The sequence below is a fragment of the Lissotriton helveticus genome, chromosome 4_1 (assembly GCF_964261635.1).
Source record: "Lissotriton helveticus chromosome 4_1, aLisHel1.1, whole genome shotgun sequence".
Classification (NCBI taxonomy): Eukaryota; Metazoa; Chordata; class Amphibia; order Caudata; family Salamandridae; genus Lissotriton; species Lissotriton helveticus.
In genome coordinates, this window is record NC_136063.1 from 165,363,515 (window position 1) to 165,386,273 (window position 22,759).

The 22,759-nt window shown below is 41.8% G+C and overlaps 1 protein-coding gene across 1 annotated transcript in view; it reads left to right on the forward strand.

Moving 5' to 3' along the window:
* The window catches only part of LOC144828457 (1-phosphatidylinositol 4,5-bisphosphate phosphodiesterase gamma-1-like), a 617,664-nt gene that overhangs the window by 560,505 nt on the left and 34,400 nt on the right, over positions 1 to 22,759 (forward strand). The window contains exons 29-31 of the mRNA XM_078686634.1: positions 4,998 to 5,112; positions 12,609 to 12,770; positions 12,970 to 13,058. Coding sequence (XP_078542760.1) covers positions 4,998 to 5,112; positions 12,609 to 12,770; positions 12,970 to 13,058 — 366 coding nt within the window. The remainder of the gene's footprint in view (positions 1 to 4,997; positions 5,113 to 12,608; positions 12,771 to 12,969; positions 13,059 to 22,759) is intronic.

Here is a 22,759-nt window from a genome sequence, read left to right on the forward strand (position 1 = left end):
TATTTAACACAGGGTGGCAGGTAAAATCATGTTCCAGACGCGTTTCAGCCGGTTGGCTTTAATCTTTGGAGATTGGGTTAAAATACCATGTGGTCAAATTTAAAGGTAGCCTACCTTTTTGCATTGTAGTCCAATTGTCCTTCAATACCCAGCATGCACCAACGGAGAAAAATCACGCCAATAACAAAATGCAGTTTAACATAGATGTACGTTACTTTCTTTGCTTAATACCTGCTTTCTGCATAGTGTTAAAAATAAACGTACTTCCAAAGTGCCTTTGACTTTGCACTGCCACAGTTCGTAAATGTCCAAAAGAGGTGGTGAAATACCGCTCTCAATTCCCTAGCTTGCCTCTTTATATCTCAGGAAAATCCCTTACATGGGTGATATATATACTTCTACGATTCTTATGGTTACCATTATGAATCTCTGAAAAGTGTTTTGCTCCTGGGTATTGGTGGTCTTTACGATGAATTGCTCTTAGGTGCTCGAGCACTCATTTTTTGACAAGGTGGATAGTGCAGTCCACATAACATTTCTCATTAGGGTATTTGAAAAAAATTGACGCCGAAATCAGAATTACTTGTCATATCCACTGGGTACTTATAGTGAGGACCTAGTTACCATAGGAAATAGTTTTTGCTTTGCTAAAATATTTGACATTGTTTCACAAAACTCTCCAAAAGAATTGTTCATCCACCTCAGCGTCTTCCTGCAAAGGTTCGGCGTGATCCATCAAGTGGGGGTCCAGGAAAAATTGGGGTCCCGAAAATAAAATTTCCATGAGGATTTTTGAACAGCACTACAGCCAAAACTAATACACAGAATTCACCAAATTTGGAAGAAATGTAGAACTTGACCAAGTATGGGTGCTTTTTGTGATTTGGTATAGATCTGTGCAGTAGCTTTTGAGAAGTTATGGTTCAAAATATATAGATATCTGGATGCTTTGCAGGAGTCCTGCTGGCATGCAACTTTTAAAAATAGAAAGATCCAGTTGGGCAAGAGGTCTTTTTTCTTATTGGCCTCAAGCTCTCATGGATGTGAGAGGCTACCCAAGTCCCAGAGTAGCTTGTGCTCCAATTTGCTGGTGCAACCTCAACAAAAATGTGGCAGCTGCCATTACATGACTTAGGAACTCAGTCCTCGTGTCCTTAAAATAAATAAAAAGATATAAGAGGGCAGGGAAGGGGTACCCAGCCCACCTGGACCTAAATACATAGATAAAACCTAAAAAACTCATCTATGACATTTTTCATTGCACATTATTAAATCATCAGGGTAGGGAATTTGTCAAAAGAATGTCATGATTATAAAAAAGTATACAATTCTTCGGCATTCAAGCTGTACACTGATTTAGTGTGTAAATTAAGAATATATCTGGCCTTTAGTTGTCTGAGCGCTCGCTCGTGGATACCACTTCTATAGTGATACTGAACTACATCTAGAAGAAAATATTGTACGCGCTTTTCGTTTTACTGTTCTGCTCATTGCAGTGTCTAGGCATTGGATATGCAAGATCTTTGTTTGAGATGCTGTAAAATGATTTTGTGGACCTGCAGGGTCGTACTGCCAAGATTCCTTAGCCCTCAGCTAAGAAAACCATTGGGCCGTTGAAACCACTTTTTTTTTTCCACTAACTCAGGACTGCTTTTGACTAGAGCATCTCTCATCGAATGGGCTCACCTATATGTTATCAATGGATTAATAGGAATTATTGGCCATATAGTAGGCTCACCTCTAATCAAATGCCAATGTTCATGAACAATAGGTCATAAGCTTGCATCTTGTTTACTGATGTTGTTATTAGTCTGATGTTGGAACTGAATTCACTTTTCTTCGGTTTATGTGCGCTGGATAACTGTACTAACTCTCTGCTTCTCTGATTTACTATGCTAACTGTGCTCTCCAAATATTTTCTAGAGTAGCCTCATTCCACAAGTCTAGTTATTGACTCTTTCTGATATCTATGGAGTTCGTCAAAGCAGCTACAATTCCTCCTTAATCTCAGCATCTCCCTATAGAGGATGTTGGCTTTTAAATGATAAGGATCAAAACTGCGAGCACACATGGTCATATTGCCTGCTGTTTCCTTTCAGTGCAACTGTGTCTCTATTCAGTTATCTTAGATATACACCTACAAATCTAAGATATGTACTTGCTTTTTACTAATGGTGTCAGTAAACTTCAAATTCTGTGTATTATTGTTGATTGCTTCCACAAATGATTATGCTAGTTCCTGCAAAACCTTACAGATTATAAATAAATCATCAATGAAACGAAACCAACATACTACATGTTCAATCCACATGGTACCATGGTCATTGATGCGCACCTGCTCCTCCCACCAGTTTATGTGTAAACATGCGTAGCTGGGGGTGAAGCAGAAGCCCATCGCTGTATCCCTTATCTGGCAAAAAAGTTCCAGATTAAATAAGAAATGAATCCCAAGGCACCACTTAATAACATCTTGCTCTCATTATACAATTTAAGTGGCCTGCCCCTCAGAAAGTATTCAGCATCCTTCAATCCTTCAGCATGAATGATACTAGTATATAACGAGGTAATATCAAGTGTCATCATTATATAATCTTCACTCCATTGGATATGATATAGCCTTTTTAGGAAATCACCAGTGTCTTTGATGAACAATGATAGATTGCACACATGCTCTTGGAGAAAAAAATCAATATATCTTGATGTATTTTCAAATAAACTGACTCTAGCCAAGATAATCGATATCCTTGATGGCTGAAGGGGATTTTTGTGAACCTTTAGCATGAAGTACAAGATTGGTGTTTTGGGGGTAGTAATTTCTCAGAAAGAGATACTCATCTTGATTTAGTAATCCTGCATTCCCCATTCAAACAATTCAACATTAGGCTGTGTCTTGACATGCTGCATGTCTTCCCAACTGCTTCTTAGATAGCACGCAGTATCATTCAATTGCTTGTGTGCCTCAGTCATGTACATATCAAGGGGCCATAGGACAATATTGATCTAATTATCAGAAATCCGAATTACTATTTGTGTATCGATTTCATCTTGATTAAGAAATTCTACAGTCTCTGTTGATGATTCCATTTATTGTTAGCTTCACTGGTAGTCTTGTGTTGCTTCTTAATGTCATTGATGTGCAACTCATTAAAAATATCTATTGAGTCCCTCGTCATTACAGGAAGGAATGTCGGGCTGTTTGAATGGAGTGTCTGCCTTCCCAAAGATGTCTAAGTACAAACTATCAATGATGTCTTGTTCGGTTGTTGGTTCAAATATACCTAAGGCTTAATTATCTAGTTCAGTGACTTCCTGCATTAATTGAATATTAGAGATCTTTAGATGCTTTTGATCAAGATTAAGTGCAGTTGGTCGTGGTAGCTGCGTTTACTCTTTTGTACGTGAAATTTAATCAGTTTTAATTTACGAATGAACTTGTAAATGTCTACCCAGCAGTTGCGTTTTTGTCTTTTTTTCTAACTCCTTTGTCTGTTTTGTATTTTTGGCCCCTTAGTCCTGGTGTCTAATCTTAAAAGATGCAATTTGTTAACTAATGAAGGCTTATTGGCACCACCTGAAGGGTATTCTGTGTTCCTACCTTCTCTGTCAGTTTCAATTTCAGAGCGCATATCTGATCCTGTTTCAACAGTTTTATTGTCCTGCAGTGCAGTGTCGCTTCAAATAATCAAAAGGTCTTGCAAAAGTAAAAATCTGACCTTTTTCATGGTGCTCTTTGTCCCTGTGGAATTTGTGTGCTTTCTTTAATTTGATAATTTCCTCCTGCTTTTTCAAGCGTCCATGCATATCATCCCGATATTTTTACACCTCTTCCTGTTGTGAATTGACTTTTGTGTTCACCGTTGAGTTGGTAAGTCTGTTTTTGCAGGGCCGCTCGATCTGTTTAGGCATATTTGACTAAAAACTTTACAAGTCAAGATGATGCAGCTAAATTGTTTTCCGCCAATTTTTAAGCATTTCAGGATTAGTGTTCTCAAGACTAGAGGCAATTAGTATCCTTAAGCCCCTCTCGAGACGCCCAACTTCAAGATATTTTTGTAACGATTTATGCTCCCTCCACTTTTACTCTTCATTGCGCATACATTTTTCAAGTCATTTCAACTTGTTTTTCACAGTGGCAGCATTCAGTTGCATTGCAGTAGCTCAAGACACTCCTGCGCCATTTGTTTCAGCCAATATAAATGTATATATAAAATACATTTAATTTAATAAAACTTTTAATAAAAAGTTAAAAATAATTTAAATTAAGCAAAATTTTTAACAAAATGTAGTACATATTAAATAGAAATGTTAGTGAAGGTTGGATTTGATTTTTTATCTTTAAAACATTAATGAATTACATTAATATATTTCAATTAAATGTTCAAACACATTTAATTTGATGAGTTGATGTGCTGCAATATTTAATTTGATTAGTTCTATGTGAAAATTAAGTATTTAAAATGAATTTATATTTATATTTTACAATATAATATTTTTATAAAGAATTATTAATGTTATAATTTCCCCCTTACTTTCCCATGGGGAGATATCTCCCACGGTGGTGAAGATCTCCACCTACATATGTAAAGTTACTAGTAGTAACTTTGCATTTGTAAATCATTTTGTAGGAGGCTGTGATTTGGGGGGTGGCTGGAAACCTAAAAGTATACTCCTATTTGTAAATGTACACTAAGAAATGGTGAATAGCAAAAAAGTTAAGAATGTCAACTAGGTGTAGTAATAATAATACAAGAGTAAATATACAATTACTTATTCACCTTGGTGAATAGGTCTCATTGTTAGCACTGCATTCTGGTTGGTATGATCCATCCAGACGTAACAAGTCACATGCACATTATAATTATAGACTAATCTCTTTTGCCTCACAAGGGAAGACATCTGATATTGCCCATTTCAACTTTATACATAACGACTCTCCAGCTCTATCTGTCTGCAAAGTGATGCTATTTTCCTAATCATGTTCTGTTTTTCCGATGCAGATTCTGGGTGCGCGGCACCTTCCTAAAAATGGCAGGAGCATTGTGTGCCCCTTTGTGGAAGTCGAAGTGTGTGGTTCCGAATTCGATAACAGCAAGAACAAAACAGATGTTGTTGGTGAGGATTCTGAATTAAAGTTGCAGCTTTAGATATTGCTACCTCAAGCACACAGTAGACCAACGAAGTAGCAGTGCTACAGTGAGGAACTCTACTAGACCTTCAAAAACAATAGGCACCTGAACCATCACATACACAGTTTTGCACAACACTCTGTGGCACATGTATCTCCTGCACAGGACATCTGGGTGTAATGTACATATGTTCAATGAAATGAGATAAAATATATGTGGTTTTTTTTCAAGTGTTTGTTGGGGATTTGTGCAAATTTCTACTAATAGTTTATTTTCATATTAATTTGGGTATTGTTCCTTGTTCCTTGAAAGGAGGATTGCATCTTTTTATTAGATTTTTACTCAACCTACAGCAAGATTACAAAATCATTGTGAATTACACATTTTCTTTGCTCGAGTCCAAAGTAATGTAAGAAGAAAAAATATCATACGTTGTCGCAGGTATATAATGTATCTGAAAGAGACTATTAGTTATAGATGTCTTACCTTATTATTACCCCCAGCCATCAGACTGGATCTGGAGTACCCCTGCGCGTTGGTAGGTGGCGTCTCTGTGTTCGTCATCGTGATCGCTGAGATGATGTCGCTGTATCTACTTAGACACTACCCCTGTGCACTGACGTCAGTTCTTTCTTTTCGCACCAGCCAGTGCAGAAACAGAGAGAGCGGTACCCATAGTCACTTTTTGACTAAATCTTTTTCGACTTTTGTCGACATCTTTTTTGAGTTGTTTAACTCCTGGCGCACATAGGGATGTCCCATCGTTGGTCCAGCTTCAGGCTTTGTGACTCCTTTCACAAGCTGATGTCTGTCACGGATCCGCACCTCTGGTGCTTAGAGCGCGACCAAGACCTGAAGTCGTGCTTCACTGTCGGGCCATGAACCTGAAGTCTTTGCAAGAGTAGACCCGAAAGCTTCTGGAGGCCCGGCAGCCGGCTCCGCGCCGCTCGTGGTCTCGGTCAAGAGGAAGGTCGCGGGACCAGTCGCGGAGCCACCACCATCATTCCTCATCGAAGTCTTCGTCATTGGGTAAGTCGAAGCACAATAAAAAGACTTAGAAGCATCGTCACTCTTCGCCTTCTCCCTGTCCGTTGGCCAACACAACGCTGGACATGGAGGGTCGTCATTCTCCGGCTCTGCCCTCAGAGCCTGCTGGGACAGCACCGCGCTTCCCTCCCTTTCCGGGAGCCGGAGCGCCTCCTGTCCAGCTTCGTGCATTTTCCGAAGCCCTCCATTCTATCATTGGGCAGCTCGACTACGCCGGCACTCTTTCGGGCCCTGCGGACTCAGTTGGGGGCTCTAGGCCCTCAATGCTGGCGGCTCCAGCCTCGCACCGCAGGTCCCCCATGGATCCAGGCCTGGATCTGGATCAGCACTGGTCGACCTCACAGTACCTTCCTCCGACAACGATGCCTCTGCCACCGTTGCACCCCTGACCAGCGTTGACCCCAGCCTCCCTCTCGACTTGGACACGGAGCCGGACAGGCAAGGACCAACACTGGTATCTGCGCAGGGGGTACTTTTGTACTGCTGTTCTTCCCTGGTGTTCCTTTTCGCCCTGAGTGAGGGCGAGGAGGACTGGGAGTGGTCTGTAGATCCTCTGGCAGACCAGCTTGAAGAACCGGATTGGAGAAAGGAGTTGGGTGATGCCAGTGGTCTGGATACCTCCCCAGACCGTGGTATGTTTTTGCCCTCTACCGTGGCTACGGAGGAGACAGCTCCCTACGCTGTGGTGTTGCGTAGGGCGGCTGAGGCCTTGGGCCTTGAGCTTTCTATGGTAGCTGTCAGGACTAACCTCCTGACTGAGGTGCTTCAGCCGGCAGCAGCCTTTTTGGAGCCCTTGCTGCCTTTCAATGAGGCCCTCACTGACGTCCTTCTGGGCTCCTGGTCCAAGCCTAACACAGGGACTCCTGTGGATAGGACTATTGCCCGATGCCACTGCCGGCCCCAGGTGACCCACTTTTCCTCTCACCAACACCCTACCCCCATTACTTGGTGGTCCAAGCCTCATCCTCGAAAGGAAGCATTTTCCCTACAGCTCCTCAAGATAGGGAATCCAAGAAGCTGGACCATCTTGGGAAGAAGATGTTTTCTTCCGCCAGCTTAGAACTGCAGTCGGTGAACACCGCATGTCTTACACACATTCGCTGTGGAACGCGGTTGCGCAAGAGCTGAAAAAATGCCCAGAGGAGGCCCAGGCCATGCTCGCCCGTGCTGTTGCTGAGGGTCGAGACGCAGCAAAGTTCTACATCCAGTGTAGGCTGGATACTGATGACTCGCTGGGTAGGACGATTTCCACGTCAGTAGCCCTGAGGCGCTACGCCTGGCTGAGAACCTCTGGCTTCTCTGGGGATGTCCAATCTACCCTTTTGGACATTACCTTTGATAGCTGTCGCCTGTTTGGCTACAAGGCAGACAATGCGCTTGATCGCTTCAAGAACTCTAGGGCTAAGGCTAGGTCCTTGCAGCAACTTCTGGCCCCATGCAGTCTGCCTTTCGCCCCTATCGTGACCACGGAAGGGTGCTGCATCACGTTCCACCCAGAGCCACAGGGCGGCACAATCTTGGGGATGTGGGACCCAGTGTCGTGGGTCCGGGGGCCTGAGGGTGGGTCAGTCCACAAATGCCCCCCCTGCAGCTGCCTCCAAACCTTCCTAGTCTGACTTTTCAGGGCCACTAGTTGCCAGTGGGAGGCAGGATCCACCATCACCTCCCCCACTGGCACAACATCACGTCGGACAGGTGGTTTTACAAACAGTCCGAAGGGTCTACACCCTCCCCTTTGAGACTATCCCTCCCTTCATGCCACCAACACTCATCGTAAGTCAGAGGATCACTTGGCCTTTCTACATCAGTAAGTTACAGCTCTCTTGGCCAAGGGAGCTATTGAGCGAGTCCCTGTGCCAGAAGAAGGTAGTGGTTGTTATTCCCACTACTTCCTGGTACCCAGGAAGGACAAAGGCCTGCGTCCTATCTTGGATCTCAGGGACGCCAACCGCTTCCTCTGGAAGGAGAAGTTCAAAATGTTGACATTGGCTCAGGTCCTGTCTGCCCTCGACCCTGGAGACAGGATGGTAGCGTTGGACTTGCAGGAAGCTTATTTCCACATCTCTGTCCTGCCAGCCCACAGGCGCTACCTGCGGTTCATGGTAGGCCATGAGCATTTTCAGTTTAACGTGCTCCCCTTTGGCCTTACCAGTGCCCCTCGGGTGTTCACGAAAGTGATGGCGGTGGTTGCAGCTCATCTGCGTAGATTAGTGGTTCTACTCTTCCCCTATCTCGACGACGGACTGTTGAAGGCAAGCTCACCCCAGGCTGTTGTCTCCCACCTCCAGACTACGACGGCAGCCACTACTGCTTTGGGATGTGGAGTCCCCCTCTTGACATCTGCCAGGCAGCCACGTGGGCAGCACTGCACACTTTCACTAAGCATTACTGCCTAGATAGTCAAGTCCAGAGAGCCGGTTTCTTTGGCCGTTCAGTTCTCCAGGACTTCCTGGTGTGAACTTGGTTCGCAGACCCACCTTTGGTGTTGGTTCTCCTGGGGTATCTAGTCAAAGGTAAGGAATCTATAACTAATAGTTTTCAGATTAACAAATTACTTACCTTCGGTAATGATGTATCTGTAAGAGACATATATTAGTTATAGATTTCTTACTGTCCCACCCATCCTAACCGTTCTGCGAATTGACTTCTAGGGTTAACGACCCCCTTTCAGGGCTCTAGTTTTGTGCACCAGTGGTCAGTGTCTTGCATGGCTCTTCGCTTCTAGCATCCAAAGTCATATCAGAACTGACGTCAGCGTGCATGGGCGGCGTAAAAGTAGACACTGCAACATCATACAGGCGACCATGGCGCCGCCGACGGCGGCGGAGTCGAACCGACTCCACCTACCGACGCGCACGGGTACTGCTAAGAAAACATTTCTCCGGATACAGTCAGATGCCTGGGGGCAATTCTAAGGTAAGGAATCTATAACTAATATATGTCTCTTACAAATACATCATACCGAAGGTAAGGATGTATCTGCCAGTGCACATCAGGAGATATTCATCTCACTTGTGCATACAAGCAGTGTAGTAGAAAGGTTAAAGGGGTGTATGGAGCTCAAGAGAGAGAGGGCAGCTAGTTCACTTTCCTCCTAGCTCTCCCCCCAGCGTTTGATGTGCAAGATTTTAACAGCCCCGAATGTGATTGCCTCACACTCCATCAACTGGGCCTAAGCTGACATATGCTCTCTAATGGACACAGGGCATCTTGGCGGAAGTTCACATGACATGGTGTTACTGTGATAAGAAAGGGATGGATCCAATCTAGGTCTCTTCCAAAGATCCTTGGTCAGTCTTGGAGCATTCTCAATAGTACTGTGTGGTCAGATGTGCCATAGGTGTGCTGAGATCAGTACAAAAATCTATTGCTGATCTTCGACCAGTGCAATGAAGAGATCTTCTCTAATGTTGGCCAATGTGGTTTTGATGCCCTTTAAGGGTTTAAAACATGACTGATTATTATGTAGAGGGTGGTCGTGTTACACATTTATATTTATTGTTATGGCTTTTCATTCTACAATTATGATGGGAAAAGTTAGATTGGCTATTGGACAGTAGTTGTCCAATATCTCTGAATCTTTTTTCTATCAGGAGTGTGATTATGGCATTCTTATACTAGTTGTGGGACTGATCCTACTAGAAGCAATGCATTAGTAAGTTTTGAGAAAAACTGTACATTGCTGGCTTCTATGCATGGTTCCAAAGCCGTGTGTGGTACTTTGGTCTTTTGCACTAGCTTTAGGACACCTTCCTTTTCCGCTAATGTGTATATTGTGAGCAAAGTTTGTAGGATTTGTTGGGTTGTTGGCGGGAAAAGAGACAGCACAGTGCTGATAATAATGTGCTCTTGAATTTAAATTTATACTTTAGAAGAATGACGGAAGACTGTTACAATGTTGCAGAGAAGCACATAACATATATTTTAGGTCTTCTAGGTTGCTCTGTTGTTGCACGGCAATTTTTCCGTAGATTTGCGGGGGCTCTTCAATGCATTTCATGCAGTTCCTTCTTCCATGATAGGCAGCTGCATTTTTTTTCTCCCCCGGGAAGCAGACAGTGGGTTAAGGTTAGCCCCAATCTGCTTTCCCCAGGAGCGTAAGGTAAATAAAAAAATGCACTAGTTACCTGGGAGTTTTAAAGTTATAAAAAATAATTGAGTGGGGGCGTCCACCCCGACCTTGTGCCATTCCCTTAAAGGCACCAAACGTCTTTCTGCTGCCCCCACAAACTAACTCCCCCCAAACTACTCCTTAAAACTTTTTTGATCCTTGTAGGTTCCAAGACATATGCTACTGGAAATTTGAGGTAAAGCTGTAAATTTAGCTAAAGTTTGATGTTTGTAGGGAAAGCTGGATAAGAAAACAGAATGGGATCCACAAAAGTCAACCCACCATCAACTTCCCTTGATGTCTAGTTTTCAGAAATGTCGGGGGTTGGTAGGTTTCTTTGCCGGGGCCGAAATATCGCAGCTACTTACATCAGCAGAGTAGGTGAATTTGAAAGCAAAATATTGATGGGTTCCTGTTGTTTTTTGGGGCCACCATGCAGCAGGACAGCATTTAAGTACTTGGCTGGTCCCATCCGTCTCCATTAACACTTCTCCATACTCCTAGCCTCCCCTGGTCAGTCACAGCAAAGCGCACTCTGGAGCTGTCTGCCCCTTAAGCAAGTTTCACGGGGACCTGCTGCTGAATCCGGGAGTCAATCTACCTTCCCAGCCCTTGTAGTACACAGTGTCTAATTCATACTGACATCCTCAGTCTGGCCTTGTCTTCTCGCTGCGTCTTCAGTACCCTCTATTGGTAGTTTGTAACACTATCTTGATTGTTGTGGCCGTGAAAGGGGAGAACACACCTCTTGCCAGCTAGTAACACATCTGAAGCCCAGCTGCCCCCTCTTCATCCATTTGTAGGTACTTTTGAAGAGTTCTGTATTGATGTTTAACGCTATCTAGTAAAGACTAGACTTTTGTTCAAACTGCTTTGAGAAGCTAGGTTGATTTATCATGTTAGTGCTCCAGAAGGATATAAATTAGTGATCTGGACAGCTCAGAGTTTGTACCATGAGATCAGCTGTTCACAAGTTATTAGGGAACCTTAAGTATAATGTATGCCCTTCTGTTTGGTTTTGGACATTCACCACTTGGTTGATATCTAGTGCTCGCATATTTGCAATGCATTGATGTTTTAATCACATTTGAGATTGTGTTTGCCTGTCCAGAAGTGAAGGCTTCCCAATATCACAATTTTATGGGCTGAGCATTGTGGGAGCAGAATGTAATTTACAAAATGGACTATGTATCCTGGTTGTGCATTCTTATCTATTAAGCTTTGCATTGTTACCTTCTAACATGATTCTGACAGTAGGATGCATATATACAGGTACTTTTATTTTCATGTAGGAGTTTGGTACGCTTATAATCTCCAGTATTCAGGAAGATATTTGTTGAAAAAACAAGTTTCAATGCTACCCTGAAATCTTTGACTATTGTGAATTCTATTCAAGGCAGTCAGTAACAAGTCCATCGTGAGACTGCTAAATAGGAAAAGAAATGGGTTCCAATTCATAACCTAGAGCGAAAATACTTTCTGAAATGCCATTGAATACTGATTAGCATGGAATGCGTTTGGAGCTTGTATAATTTTGGATAACTTTTAGTTTACCTAGCAACAATAAAGAGACAGTGTTGAGGTTATGAAGTCTTGGGCCAGTTATGACTGATACTACTTCTATCTGCCATCCAAATTAAAAAAGGGAAGGGTTTGCTTAACTTCCTTCTGATAGAAATGATAGGTTGACATCACTGCATTGACCTACAAACGACACACAGTGATATTAAATTTGACGCTTTATGTCTAAGTGCCTGTGCATTGGGAGGTTCAGGAGTTATGATCACGAGTCATATGTCACAAGCTTGAAACAGAAACTTAGATGTCGAAGAAAAGTAATTTGTAATATTCCAGACTCAAACCTGGCTTCTATGTGATTCAACCTTACTACCAGCTGCAGTCCACGTTTTACAGGTATGTAACATTTTGAAAAAGGTAAATAACGCTTATTTGTGCATGAAACCAACTCTGCTGTGTCACCTCTGTTAACTAATACATGTAAATAGTTAAACTAAAAGACTCATTTTCCATGCCAGGGAGTGGCTGCGAGTGTGATCTCACCCTGCTCCTGAAACCATCACTAGTTTATCAGGTTTTCAATGTGTGATAAATTAAAGGATGCAGTTACAAAATACATGTTTGGTGCTGTGTTGGAATTCTGAGCTTATTAATACTTAGCTGATTGAAGTTACTGTCAATGGAGTGAAAGGATGTTTCCTAAACATGCCCGTTTTAAATTCCGTTAGAGAAGAACATAGCAAAACTGTTCTTTTCCCTCATGCTATCCTGGTAAATTAATCACTTTTCTGATCTCCTTTGCGCAGCTGATAACGGGTTGAACCCCACATGGTTCTTCAAGCCATTCGTATTCGATATCAACAATCCAGAGTTTACATTCCTGCGTTTCGTGGTGTATGAAGAGGACATGTTCAGTGACCCCAACTTCCTGGCACAAGCCACTTTTCCTGTTAAGGGTCTCAAAACAGGTGGGTTTCATCATAGCTCTTTATTTCTTTTGAAGATGTGACGGGTGGAAAATTGTACTTCTCTTGTTTCATGGCCCAAGCCTTGCTGCTTGATGAAAAAAACATACCTGTCTTCACAACTGAGAAACCATCATTTATTGGTGAATCCCCCTTCTGTTAAGACCTGTTCTACACGTCCTTTTCCTTTAATTCCTTCTAGGTTACCGGTCTGTGCCTTTGCGAAACAGCTACAGCGAGGAGCTGGAACTCGCCTCCCTGCTTCTCCACATCGAGATTGTGAACGCCAAGGTAAACAAATATTCTCTTTCGGCCTCCTGTAGTAACTTGTCCAGTCCCTAGATTCAGTCGTGGATCCTTTATCATACGCTGTCATAATTGTAAATGCTTTCTGTGATGATAGTCCGCATTCTACTAAAATATAGGTGGACTGGCTCCGTCAGGTTGTTGTCCGCTTCAAATGTGGATTAGAAACAATCACATAAAGTAGGCAATTTTCTCTTAGTTCCTGATCTCATCAGCTTTTTTTGGGTCTTCATGGTTTCTGTTTCTTCAATATCAATTATCTGCATGTCCATTAATTTTTTCAGGTATTTTATTTATAATTCAGAAAGATAAGTAACGTTACAATCTTTCCTTAGTAACTTATGCACAAAATAGATACCAACTGTACCAGCTGCCTTGTTATCTCTGGTATTCACCATAAATTATTAAGCTAATTAAGTACTCAATATGTTGAGACATTCAGTTTCTACTCAGGTAGAATTGATGGGGGATTAGAGTCAAGCGGGAAACTAACCAACTGTGCCTTTGAATAGTTCTTCAAGATAGGGGGTAAATGTTCCTCTGGAGCTTTCCCTGAGAGCAAACTCAGAAATTTAATTCTAACGAGACTCCAGGGTGAAACATCAGAGTAGGATATCCAGAATGACCATGCACAGGTTTCTTCACTGTTACCCCCATGTCATTCTTCAGACATTTTCTTTGCAGGCAAACAGTCTATGGTGAGGTTTGGTTATACAAAAATGTAAGTTTTCGCCTTGTCCCTAACTCTAAACTTAGGAGGAAACAACAAAGATGCTTCCAACTCTAGACTGAACAGGTCCCTCTTGATCTATTAAAAGTTGTTTCTAAGTTTCTTGGCTGTCGGGTAAAATGTTTTCCTTTCCTATCATCTGCCATCAACACCACCAGCTCTCGTTGCTCTGCTTCACTCCGCACAGCCACTATGGTTCCAAATCTGCATTGCCTCTTTGTGGGCCTCTGGTGCCTAGACACACCCCTCTCCATACCTGCTGACAGAGCTCCTCAGCTATCAAGTAGTTCCATTTGTGGAGACACAGACTGCATCAGAAAGCCTTTCATCATGGACACTTTTAGGACCTTATTTAGAGTTGGGTAAATGTGGAACATCTGCCAAAAAGTGGTGGAAGTCCATTGATGTCAAAAGTTCACTAAATACTGTTGACGGACATCTGCCACTTTTTGGCAGACGTCCTGTTTTGCTAAACTGTAAATAAGACCCTTTGGGGAAAATTGTATGAACACTTTGTCAGGCAGTCTGCAAAAGAAAAGAGCAGCAAAGAGTTTATATCTTTATTCTTTTCCAGGGCAAGATTTTTAAGCTGGAAAGTTGCCAAAAAGGAGTACTTCCCATTACTTTGTGTCAAGCGGGTGTCCCATGAGTGGTACAAGGGTGTTCTCATGCAGCAACCCATGGGTTTTGACGCAAATCCATATCTCCTAATATTTGTAGATAGGGCTTTGAGAAAAAAAATAACACACATAACAAGTTTTAAGGTATTTCTTTGGATAGTTTTTTGTCCCTGTAGGGTACCTTATAGCACAAAATCTGTGCTAGACACAGACAAAGGGACGCTTCAGCGTTATCTGACTGCCCTGAAAGAGGTACATCTTCCTCTTTGCAGACCAATTTTGTACTTTGAAAAGCAAGGAACTCTCTCTCGTTCTTCTCACTTCTCTAGTGGCATCTTTCTTCATAGTGCAGGGCTATTTGGTTGGGCCATGCCTTTGTCGGTTTAAACAATGCCCACTCCTTTGTGCCACTACCACTCCAAGGAGCAGAAGTCTCATCTTGGGCTTCTGGTTGTGCCTGGGAACAGTTGTTGTACCCGAGGCCCCAGAACACCCATAGCTGAATGCTCTTGATGGCTTTCTTACCCTTATGTAGCATAACACATATTGTTGTGCAAGCTATGTCCTATTTGGTTTCCTGACTACTCCTGGATGTGGGTCATCAAAAGACTTTTGAGAGGTCGTCTCACCTTCAACTTATCGAGGCATGCTTCACCATTTGACATCCTCTCACACCAGGGTAGGAGCAATGCCGTCTGGTGGACTCGACCAGGGAAAGCTAGTCTATCCCTGGGATTTCCTATAAATCTCAGCTGAGGACAGTACTCTAGGACCTGTTTTTTTGGGGGGCAAAAGTGAATATAAAATATACCTAGCGGTATACTCAAAATATGATTTATTCAGCGAGTACCTCTGGTATGTTTATAAACACTAAGAACAAATCGGTCATTAGGTGGAATTCAATGGATCACCTGACCTTGAATGTACATGTTACCAACATGATTCGACCTCAATATGAGCCTAAATGCTCTAGGGTCTTCTTCAGGGTAGAACTATAGGGCAATGGTATATATACAAACAAGGTGAAAATTTGCACCATACCGGTCCAATTAATATTTCGGAGAATACCTGAAGTGCACAAGAGAAAGAAAGAAGAGGGATACAGTATAAATCAATGAAACCCAATTTTTGTGGGTGCACGTAATTAAGGCCCTGAGAAGTTTTTTCATTAAAACCTATCTATCCTGCAAATACCTTTCTCTAGACACATGAATGATTAACCTTATGATTTCTTACCCTTATGTCAGGTCAGCACAGGACCAGGCAGCACTTCTCTTATGGCTGAAAATGGTGCTATTCTCAGTATTATCTCTTGAGATTTCTAGGTTGTTTTTTAACCATATGCCCAGATGTTTGATGTCTTTGATTGCCATTTCAGGCCATTTCAGGACACTTTTGCTTGCAGGCATATGCAGTTTAAGGGGGAGACTTCCGTTGTCTCACGGTTAAAAACTATCCTGTTACTTTTGCGTATAAATTCATTGTGTAAAGAATTTGTGGACTAACAGTCTGCTTCTTCATAGAAGATTAAAACATCATCTGCGTAGGCAACTACCTTTTGGTTCTTTGGCGCAGCAGAGTTAACAAGGACTATGTGCATCTAGCAGCACTGTACCTTTGATGAAGTAAGCTGTGGGGTTTTGGGTTCATTTAGAATATTTGGGGCTTGTAAGAAGCCATCAAACCAGTTATATAGGATATTATAAGAAGTGAAGTAAGTTGAATGTTGTTGGGTGCAGTTTGGACACTTGGGTGGTTATATGAGGTAAGCATTAAAAGAATCTACGCCCGATTACCAATTAAAAGAGGTGAACTGTAAGATACCAATATGAATACTATTTAAGTCAGTCCTGTACAATATTCTCATTGTCATTAGGAATTATAGGACATGTCCTAATGCAGAAGTCAATAAAGGAATTCTTCGTGTGAAAGTTTGTTAATTTCGTGATTTTACCATCCTTGTCAAGTGTATGACTACAGGGAAGTGCCCTCTCCCCCTTCTATGCTGATGGCCTAAATAAAGAACAAGTAGGGTTAGTTAGGCCACTGATTGTGCACACATCCATTGAGTTCGCTTCCTATACATACATGTTTGCACCCTTAAAGTTGTGCGTTCCGGTATGCATGTGCTTCATGTATTTACTGTGTGCCATGTACACCACAGCATGAGGTCACACCATAGTGTGTATGTGTTCCGCTGTACTCACCAATGGTTGTGTGTCGCTTGAAGCAAAAATATAATAAAATATTATTAGTATTAAAATATGTGTATATATATATATATATATATGTGTGTATATATATATATATATATACTTTTTTTTCTTCTCTTTTTAACCACTTCACATGCATAGCAACTGAACAAGTAGGAGAGCCTTAGGCCTCCACTTCCATGTGCATGTTTTTACAAATGACTGCACATTGGCACAGATTGTAGCGGTCCTGAAGACAGACGTAGACCCTTATGGGCTTGTTAAAATTGGCTGAAACATGTTGGCAACATTTTTGGATGTATGAATCATTGTTTGTTCAGTACACATCCAGTCAATACAACATTTAATCATGGCATTGGTATCTATGTATATCTTTTGGGTTGCGGAGGGGAACAGGATCCTTTTGATGTTTTGGTTAGAGTGGATAGTTACTAGCAGGGATTCAATAGCTAATAAAAATAAAAGGGGTGAGAGTGGGCATCCTTGTTTGGTGTCCTATGACAGACTAAATTTCTCTGAGAGTGTTCCATTGATACTTTTTTTTTTTGTAAAGTTTTATATAGCGTGAACTAGACCCTAGAAATCGGGTATCAGAGCCCTTTACATGAGTACCAGTTTCAATACAGATGGACATATTCATTTTTGTTAGGCACAGGAGATTAAGTGATTTGCCCAGAATCACAGGATGTTGATCGTGGTTGCAGAGACTCGAACCCGGTTCCCCAGCTTTGAGGTAAACTGCTCTAGCCGTAAGGCTACATCCTCTCCCCTAAGGTCGTGTGGTAAATACGTGCTGTTGGATGGGCATATAGGGCGAAGATCAATCATTTGAAAGAGGCTGTGAGGTCATATTTACGTGGCTCTGAATGCAGGAAGGTGCACAATAACATATTGAAGTATTTCTCTGCATCCAAGGCCATGGCTATTATAGTGAAGGTCAGTCATTTGTCTTATTCTAAAGCTTGTCCAAATAATTTTATATTATAGTATACAAGTCTACCTATGCAAACCCTGTCTGTGTGTGACAAATTAGAATTGTCAGAACCTCCTTAAGTCTGAGGCAAGGATTTTAAGATATATTTTACAGTCTATATTAAATAGCAATATGGGCCTATAATTATTATTTTCTAAGGGGTCCTTACCTATTTTATGAATCACCGCAATAGTGAGCCTGAGGCCCTGCCCCCGATTGTTTCAGATCTCTCAAAATATGTGAAGACTGCTCTTATGTCGTTTAATAATTGTGCTTGGTAACTTTTATAAATGCTTGGCAGCAGCCCTTCAGGACCTAGTTATTACCACTTTTGAGTGGGTTGACTTAATGATTTTTCAATTGTTTTTGTTACTAAGCTCTCTGATTTTGAATTATTGTCTAACAGAGTTTGTTGTAGTTTATCCATGAAGACTTGACTATCTATTTCAGATGGTTGCATTTTTGTATTATACAGAGTACAGAAAAACTCGTGAAACCATGCTTGGATATTTTTGGAGTTGCTTTTAGTTTGCCCTGTTTTACCTTTAAGTGCTAAAATGTTACATTTATTACCTGTGGCCATAAGGTAGTTTGATAGGGTCTTACCTGCTTTATTCAATTTCCATTCTTTTTTGACCCTGAGATTTATAACCCATAAACGAGCTCTCTCACTGATGATTTTGTTGCACTCATATTTTAGGGAATTTAGGGGTATATTATCAAGGGGTTTTATCTCCGCTTTTTTGGCTTTAAAAGCCAAGAAAGCGGAGATAAAATTATCTCCCTATTACCAAGCTGTCGCTAACACCAGTTAGCGACAGCTAATAGGAGATAGCGACCATCATGGGCCCCACTTTGCATGTCAGTGATATTTATCACTAATGATATGCAAAGTGGGCGTGCCAAGATGTTAGCGACTGGAAACAGTCGCTAACATCGCTATCTCCTATTACCAACTTTTGGAGATATTTGCGCTAAGCGCGAATATCTCCAAAAGCTAACACCTGCCCTGAGCAGTTCTTAGCCATGTTATCCAATGGGAGGTGGATAACATGGCTAAGAGCATTTGCTCGATAATGCATGAATATCGCTGACTTTTCAGCGATATTCATGCATTGCGGGCGTTTTTTATCGCATTTGCGATAAACCTTGCTAATAGCAAGGTTTATCTGCGATAAAAATCGCCGATGTGCGGCGATAATTTTTGTCTCTAAACAAGTTAGAGACAAAAATTATCGCTAGTTGTTGGTAATATGCCCCTTAGTTTGTGTAGAATGGTTTTGCCTTTGGAAGGCATGCGAGTGTGATCCAGGGACTGATGTCTTTCTCTAGGGCAGTGTTTCTTAACCTTTTGATGTCTGCGGAACCCCACTGAGTAATTAATGGAATCCGGGTACCCCCACAGAGTCATTATTGAGAGCTAGGGACCCCTAGCCTAAGCAATGTCTTTGATTTGGACCTCAAAACAATGCACAAGAATACAAAAACAAGTATACATTGCACAGATGCTCAAATATTGAAATAGTTTGTGCAGTTCACAATCAAATATGGAAAAAGTTTTCAACTTTTCAATGTCACTTCCTTATTTGTATTTACTCTATTAATGTTGAGTACACTGACTATGCCTTTTAGGCCCACAGGGCGCCTCGGACCACAGGTCAAGAACCACTGCTCTAGAGCGTCCAACTTTTTAATTGTATTTATTTTTGTTATGCGTGTTAATGATCATAAGACCTTTAGTAGTGAATTTCATGGTAGCTCAAAGGAGTTTTGGGGCTAAGTCTGTTGGATTTTCATTGAAGAAGATTTTAATGGTTATTAGTCTTTTTTCTTTTGCCACGTGGTTGTTTAAAATGTCATTTATTCTACATATGTTCTTACTAATTGAGTGTTTGGTGAAACTTGATTTCACAGAGGTGCAGGCGTGGTGTAAGATTAAATTGTTTCTTTTTTCGGCTTTCGATGTTAGGGCGTTATTAGTTAATTAAATTGAAATCCTTTCTGATGTCAAACTGGGCTTGCACAAAAAGCACAGAAACATTGGAATTCAGAATAGAGCATATGGTGTGCCTGCATTAATAAAGTGGCTCAATTCACACTTTGTTTGGAATTTTATGTTTTAAAAAATTTAGTTTAAGCAAAGTTTAAGTTATGTAACTGTGCTAAACAAACACTAGCCCACCATAGCTATAAATTGAATCTTTCAAGCTGTTACAAGTGCAAAAGTCATACTCGAATCTGAATCCCCAATCCACAGTCTACTTCACTATCAAAACTACAGAGATATATTTAGTAATGCAGCAAAGTGTGGATTTAAATAATTTTATTATAATTCTCTGATTCTACTGCAGTTTATCTTGCCTCATTCTCTTACACACCCAGGTGGTTAGTTATGGGATTTTAGCATAGGGCAGCACAACCAGGCAACTTGTTGCGATGCCGTGGGCCAAAGTGAAAGGGCAGGAATGCACGATATTTAAGCAACCTTTCTAAGAACCTTTCTGTACAAAAACAATCTTAAGAGGCATTTTCCTATTTGTATGTGTGCTTCAAAATGCAGCACACATAGAAAGACGAAAAAACGAGGGGAAATAAACATATTTCGCCTTGTTATACCTCACATGGGGAGGCGTATGGATTTGGCACTTTCCCAGGTTTACAAGTTTTTGTCAAATCAGGAGCAGCGTCAGAATGCTTGGGTGTTGCTTGGAAAAACCCACCGCAATACCCATAGTACTCCACCTCGGCACAGAGTAAGACAAGGCAGCGATTTGCTCTGCGTTGCCTTACTCCTGAATTATGAGGCCACTCAAAGCCACGCAGAGTGTTGCAGGTCTCTCATAGCTAAGCCCCCCGGTGAGAAGATTAACACAGGCTTTCTCCTCACCCTGTTAGGAAGAATTCTTAACACAAGAGTACTATGTTCATATAGTTTAGTGGTTCTGCATATCAGAAACACTACTACTGGATTTGAAGCCTCAGATTTGAGTCCCTGCAATTCTAGGACTGACAATTAAATCAATGGCTTTGAGGAGAATGCAACCAGTTCTATTTGTAAATAGACTATTCTATGTAGGAAAGGATTTTCAGGATCCTTTTTGTTGCTTGAGGCCCTTGGTCACAATTTAGAACAATCCAAACATGAAAGATGTTTCCATCACTGTAACATGCAGTGTGCTGTAAGCAGATAGCAACTATCAGATCGATATCAACTCTTTCTGGAACACAGCATCTTCCAGTGTTTATTTGTTTCTATTTCTTTATTAGAAGTTATAACTCATCAGTTTTGAAGCAGCACGCAATTACAAGCAAGAAGCACATCCTACTGGGTATTTAACTTTCTGTATGACCCTTTTTTCTAACAGAAAATCACAGTAACGTGAAAGGAAAACAACTGTATGGAAAAAAATGTAGAGGTGGGCTGCATAAAGGCAAGATGGATTGTGTCAACCAGCAGGAGCTGGAAGATCAGTCTTTGAGCACCTACAAATGAAGAGGTGGCCATTTTATTTGTTGCAACAAGTACCACCGATCTTGAAAATGGAGAAAACAGGTACTGCGTCTCTAGCAACTATCAGAGAATGTTTCTTTTTAGGTCTCGCCTGGCGATGCAGTGCGAAAGCGCTGTCGCCAGCGAGATCTATTGTCAGGGACTTGCCTGCGAAGTGGTACAGACCGGGGCACGTGCATGGCTTTGGCCTTTGTCGTCTGTGGACGCTCTTCTGAGACGCGCTTGCTACAATTTGTGTACAGCTGGTGCGCGTTAATTAGGGTTGAGGCAAGTGTGTGAACGTGCTCCGGAAGACGCGCTAGCATTCAGCAGCATGTGAGGCGCCTGGCGGCATGCCGAGATAATTACTGTTTGTTTTTCCGGCTTTGTGGTGAGGGCATCAGCGGCCGTCTCACTGGCGCCATATTGTAGAGGCTCCATTTGACATTCATTCTTACGTGATATTACAAATCGTGCTAATTCATAGTGCACACGATTTTAATAGATTGTTTCCGCTTTTATCATTCTTACGTGATATTACAAATCGTGCTAATTCATAGTGCACACGCGTTTACTAGATTGTATCAGCATTTGTAAAGTGCTACTAAGACTTTTAGCAAACTCTCTGCTGCCTATGCGGCTGCTTGTGCAATCTCTACACTACTATACGTCGTTACACCATTCAACTATCATTGCCGCAGTGTTTAACAAATGTATTGCGCCAAAAAATTAAGGGCACCGGTAACTTTTGTACATCCAATACAATATCTATTTTGCTCCTATGTGTCTTTTGCCCACAAACAACCTCCCATACCACCGTACCTCATTGTCTTTTGCCCACAAACAACCTCCAATACCAATGTACCTCATTACTATTTATTTTGCTAGTATACGCCCTTTGTCCACAGCTAACCGTCAGTACTACCGGGCTAACCGCTATGTTGTGCAATCAAATTAAGGGCTCCGTTAACTTGTACAATATCTATTTTCCTCGTACGCGTCCTATCTCACAACCAGCCTCGAGTAAACCGTGCCGAACTCATGTTTACCGCACACAAATTAAGAGCACCTGTAACTTTTATACATAGCTCTCCTTATTTATGCGAAATGTGTTTTCAGTAAGATCTCTGCTAATATTGGAACGTAGTCACGGACAAGCTGCTGCTAATAAAGAAAATACACAAATTAAGGGCACACTATCACTTGACTCGAAACAACTGGATTGCAGACCTTTGGTCCACCTAGTTACTAATGTTTATTTGTTTCTATTTCTTTATTAGAAGTTATAACTCATCAGTTTTAAAGCAGCACGCAATTACAAGCAAGAAGCACAGCCTCCTCCCATTTTTTTTTTTTCACAACAGATTTTATTGAATAATCAGGCAAGGCAATGAATGTGGTACCCCACAGTCAGGAGAAACCACCACGCAGATGAAGACATCACATAACACAGGATCGGAATCTGAGTCAAACATATTTCCATCGCTTTGAAGCAACCCACTCCCACCCATTCCCATCCCCAACACCCAACCGCCCTCAACCAATCCCACCCCACAATCCCTCCCTAACCCCATGCACATGCGAAGAAGAAACAGCTGTAAAGACGTACGGAGTGGTCGGTCTGGCACCAGATACAGGCCTACATTAAGGGGGAAGCTCA